The 5,085-nt window shown below is 36.5% G+C and overlaps 1 protein-coding gene across 3 annotated transcripts; it reads left to right on the top strand.

Moving 5' to 3' along the window:
• The first annotated feature begins 730 nt into the window (after positions 1-730).
• LOC103330968 (histone-lysine N-methyltransferase, H3 lysine-9 specific SUVH5-like) lies at positions 731-4,827 on the top strand. Of its 3 annotated transcripts, none has more exons than XM_089051614.1 (3): positions 733-2,262; positions 3,652-3,749; positions 4,021-4,827. In XM_089051614.1, exons 1-2 carry the CDS (start codon positions 846-848, stop codon positions 3,723-3,725), a joined length of 1,491 nt encoding a protein of 496 aa, XP_088907740.1. In that variant the 5' UTR covers positions 733-845; the 3' UTR covers positions 3,726-3,749; positions 4,021-4,827. The 3 variants fall into 3 exon arrangements, with proteins under 3 accessions (XP_088907741.1, XP_088907740.1, XP_088907739.1); XM_089051613.1 differs by having other exon boundaries at positions 735-2,262; positions 3,986-4,827; XM_089051615.1 differs by lacking the exon at positions 4,021-4,827 and having other exon boundaries at positions 731-2,262; positions 3,642-3,749.
• The last annotated feature ends 258 nt before the right edge of the window (positions 4,828-5,085 follow it).

Genomic DNA, 5,085 nt, shown 5'->3' with positions numbered 1-5,085 from the left:
CTTATGGTCAAAACCGCTCAACTTCCAATTTCAAAACATAAACAAGGAGAGCGAGCCAGCGACTGGTGCGAGGTTTTTTCTTTCTTCTTATTTCCAAGATATTCTTTGCTTTATAAATTTGAGAATGTACAGTGTTATTTATTTATTTAAATTATTATTTTTTTGTTTCGTGTCATAAATCACTTCCTTAAACTCTGCTTGATTTTTCAAACAAAAATCAGTCTAGCATATATCATTGTAACCGGTAAATATTGATGAAGGATTTTAAAGAAATCCTTCAGTTTAGGTCTTCATGTAACTTGAGAATCGTCTCTCTGATCTGAACTATCTAATTGTAATTAGGACTCAGGTCAAGGGTTAACCTGAGAATCTATGTAAATTGACCAATCATGAAGAATAATTAATGAGGGGTTGCCTTTCATATAAGAAAGAGGGACAAATGTGGTAACTTGTTTCCTTGTTGACCTCGGAGAGAGCAGTTTAATTACTTCGCTTGGAAGTAAATGTTTTTTTTAGAACAATTTTCGTGCAGATTTTTCGAGTTTGATGATGTATTTAGTTATTACATCTTTCGTATATTTTGTTCTACCTTTCTTTACCGTAGTGTGTTGCTATTTAAGTTAATAAATAATCACTCTCTGTATTCGTTAATTTTGTCTACTTTAAATTATAATGCTGATGATTGTACAAAATTTTAAACCAAGTATTCTATCAGTTATGGAGTACTTTTGCTGTGCTATCTTTTAAGTTTAGCATGGTTGTTGTATTTGGTTAATGTTGGGTCTGTTCCTACTTTATACTTTCTATGTAGACGTTCCTGCAATACATTTGAATCATAGCTCTTTATGGACAAAACACTTGAGAAACGAAAAGTCGGCGTTCTTCCCAACAGAAAGAGGCCGAGAGTTGATGATGAAGATGGAGTAATTCATCATGTCAAGGAGGCTTTGGATGAATATCGAGAGACATTATCTAAGCTCCTGCAAAAACACGATAGTGAATCCTACCAACAAGTTTATTGGAGGCCTGATATTGAAGCAGCAATGTGTCAGAGAAAGAAAGGAAACTTGGTTAACACGAGGAAACAATTAGGACCGATTCCGGGAGTGAAGGTTGGTGACGAGTTTCGCAACAGGGCTGAACTAACTGTTGTTGGCCTCCATCATAATTTTCGTCATGGTATTGAGTATATGAAGAAGGATGGGAAAATTTTGGCCACAAGCATCGTTAATTCTGGCCGTTACGCCAACCATGTAGCATCTCCTGATATCTTGACTTATTCAGGTGAAGGTGGAAATCCTAGGGTTGATCCTAAAAAGCCAAAGGATCAAAGACTTGAACGTGGAAACCTTGCACTAAAGAACAGCATGGAAGAAGGAACTCATGTAAGGGTAATTCGTGGTATTAATCGTTTTGAGGTGGGTACACGTGCTAAGAAAAGTTCTTTCAGAACTTATGTTTATGATGGTCTCTACATAGTAGAGAGTTTTTGGCAAGAAAGAGAGGAATTTGGCAAACTTGTGTTTAAATTTTTGTTGAAAAGGATTTCCGGGCAACCAATAATCACATGGGGAAAAGCTTTGGACAAGTTAAAAAAACCTATGGTTTCAAAGGATATTGTTTGTAAAAATGACATCTCTGAAGGGAAAGAGAAGATGCCTATTCGAGTGGTCAATGCAGTAGATAGGGCGACTCCTCCAGCTTTCAATTACATATGCAATGTCATTTATCCAGATTTCTTCAAGGCGACAAGAAAGGGGGGTTGTGATTGTCTTCATGGATGCTTAGAATCCAAGTCATGTCCTTGTGTAATGAAGATTGCAAGGGTTTTGTCATACAACAACACAATAACAGGCACGAAATCCCTTATTTATGAGTGTGGTATTATGTGTAAGTGCTCTTCTTCTTGCAAAAATAGAATTAGTCAACATGGCATTCAGTTTAAACTTGAAGTCTTTAGGACAAAATCCAAAGGATGGGGTGTCAGATCACGATCATATATTCCACAAGGAAGTTTTATATGTGAGTATGTAGGAGAAATTCTACAAGATAAACAAGTTAAACAAAGAAGGGGGTTTGTCATTGATGCCACACGACACGGGAATGTGGGAAGATTTGTCAGTCATAGTTGTTCTCCTAATCTATTTGCCCGAAGTGTCCTTCATGATCATGACGACGCGAGGATCCCACACATGATGTTATTTGCTGAGAAGAACATTCCACCGAACCAAGAGCTAACTTACGATTATAATTTTATAGTAGGTAAGATTTTACTATAAGATGGTTATTTCAGGATGAAAGTTTGTTATCATGGTTGGATGTTGTGAAGACTCGTATTATTGGAAGAAATTTAGTGAGGCGCTAATTAGTTAGTAAGTTAGTGAGGCTCTGACTATTGGTTTGGACCCACTCCACAATGTCATATCTTGATACGAATTGTTCATTTGTTAGGTCATCATTCGAAGATCACCCTTGCAATTGTGCTTCTTCAGGAAGCACTTCCAAGTGATTTTCCAAGAAGCACTTGGGTTGTTAACAAAAATTTCGACATTCTTCTAATAACGCTTTTGTTAATAAAAAAACTCTTCTAACAAAAGCGTTTATGAACAGAAGAACCTTCTATAGAAGTATTCCCAAACGGCCCTTAGTCATCTAAATGTGATAATAAAAAATTAAACTAACATAATATTTTCTATAAACAATAAAAATATTCTCAATAACAATAAAATGGTTAAATGATCCATTTGGGTAAAATTTTGTAAGGGTGATCTTTGAATGATGACCTAAAAAGTGAACCGTTTGGATTATGGGATGACATTATGGAGTGAGCCGGAACGAGTGGTTAGCCCTATTAACTTACTATCCGATTAGTGCTTGAGCATTATATATGCGGACGTTCGGACGATATTATCGTGCAGACGTCATATATTTTCTACTACCACTTTCTGTTTTCCTCCCTGTTCACAATGACATCTGCACAATAATAACGTGCGGACATCCAGTTGAGAGAATAACTGTTAGATTTTCTCCTATATATGGCGGACATCTGGACATTATTGCAGTGCGGACGCCATGTATTTTCTATTACCCTTCCCTACTTTCCTCGTTGTTTAGAATGGCTTCCACACGATAATAATGTATGAACGTCCGCATAGGACAAAAATTGTAAATATGTTCATGAATATTTATTATTTATTGTGTTTCATTTTGGAAATGTATTATTTATGTATGAATATATATATATATATATATATATATATATATACACAATAGAATTCAAAGCTGTTGCATGCAGAATCACGTGGTGGTCCTCTTAGAATTAGTATATTTAGTTTCTTTAAAAATAGTTATCTTCCAGATCATGCATTTTCAAAACTTACCTAAAAGTTTTAGTTCAGTTAAGTGTCAAATAGAACTAGCTGTGTGTAAACTTATCATTTGAACTTTATCTGTTGAGTTCATCAGCACAAGCTTTTTACGTGTAAAAGAAATGTGATGTTATATCTTAGGACTGCATAGTTTATATTGTGGAACATGGTTCTCCCAATGTAGTTATTTTTTACTTCAATTTTTATTCCTTTTGTTCGGTCTTGGATGAGGCTGCAAGTGTCTTGTGTAATGATTATGAGATAATGCTCCAGCTTGATGCAGGCGGTTCCAATGGCACTACCATCAGAGGAGCTCTCCTCGACAAACCATCTGGAGTTGCACCTAATATCATCTAAGGCAACTCTTTTTAGCCAATGGAGGTATGCTCTCGTGCTATAGTTTTGATGGTTTTACAGACGTTTTGGTTTTCTCGAAGCAATTTTACTGGACGTATGCTTATGTCTCTGATCATTCTATCAATGATTAGATGATAGAATTATTGATATAAAAGGCCAGTAGAAGTCTGAGGAATGAATTGAAAAAGTTCAAGTTGCTTTAGTCATTGTGCAGAGTCTGCCGCATATTCTAATTATTTATTTATTTCTGTTTACACAAGTGAACACTTCATCAGAAGGTTTGCTTTCTTTCCAGACATATCGCTGATGCTGCCGCTAAGCTTGCCAAAAGGAGTTTGTGCTTTTGTAAGTGGGCCACGTTTCCCCCACTCTCCTTGGTCCCTATTCTGTCGTGACACGGTCTGCCGGCCCCTACGTGATCGAGTGGTCTTTTGTTGCTTAGGCTGGTTTTAGTTTGGTCCTGCTGTTTGACTCTGTACCTGTCTGCAATGTCCAGTCTCTAGTTTTTGTGTGCTCTTTTTCTGTTAGTTACTTCTGGTGCTGCCTTTCTTTGGGCATGCTTTGCTTTGTATTGTTTTCACCTCTGCCTGCCTTTTCTGGGGCCTTTTAATGAAGTATCTTTCGACCAAAAAAAAAAAATCCTCAGAATATTGTGTACTAACCATAAGCTTGGGGAAAACCATATATACTTTAGTTATATGGTTAGGGGAAAATAAATATCTAAAATTTCCCAGAATCTGTAATGAGAAACCCTCAATTGGAAGCCTGTTATTTTGTAAATTTCCACAACCGGAACCCTTCGAGACAACCAAAAGGGTTTTTGTGTGGAACTGGGTTTCAGCTCTGATCCTTTTTATTGTTGGAATTTTTCAGGTTTGTACTTAAAAGCTTAATGAACTGTTGCTGTGTTATGTTTTAGTCTGGTGATAAATGTGTTTGCTAAAGGTTAGTCAGCTAGGAAGGTTGTTAGCTGACGTGTCATTATGGTTAGATTGTTAGTATAATCCACGTGATTTCTGCTGTAGTATAAAGTCTGTAATCCCATGTGTATTGAATTCATTAAATGAGAAATACAGAAAGCTAAAGTAATATTTTCTCTAAATTCCTCTCTATGAATATTCTAGAACTCTCTGCTTCTTCTTCCTTCAGCTCTATTAGCATGGTATCAGAGCTGAAGGAAGAAGAAGACAGAGAGTTCTAGAATATTCATAGAGAGTAGGACATCCTACCAATGACATTGTTCATACTATGCTCAAGTCTGCCAATTTACCTATTCTAGTAGATTCCCCAATGCATGTTTGTCCTCACTGTTTGAGTGGCAAAATGCACCAATTACCATTCTCATCTACCCATGTCAAGG

This window comes from Prunus mume, linkage group LG5, assembly GCF_029339155.1.
Source record: "Prunus mume cultivar Tortuosa linkage group LG5, ASM2933915v1, whole genome shotgun sequence".
Taxonomy (NCBI): Eukaryota; Viridiplantae; Streptophyta; class Magnoliopsida; order Rosales; family Rosaceae; genus Prunus; species Prunus mume.
Note: the sequence above shows the minus strand (reverse complement) of the source record. Positions and strands in the feature narration are given on the sequence as shown.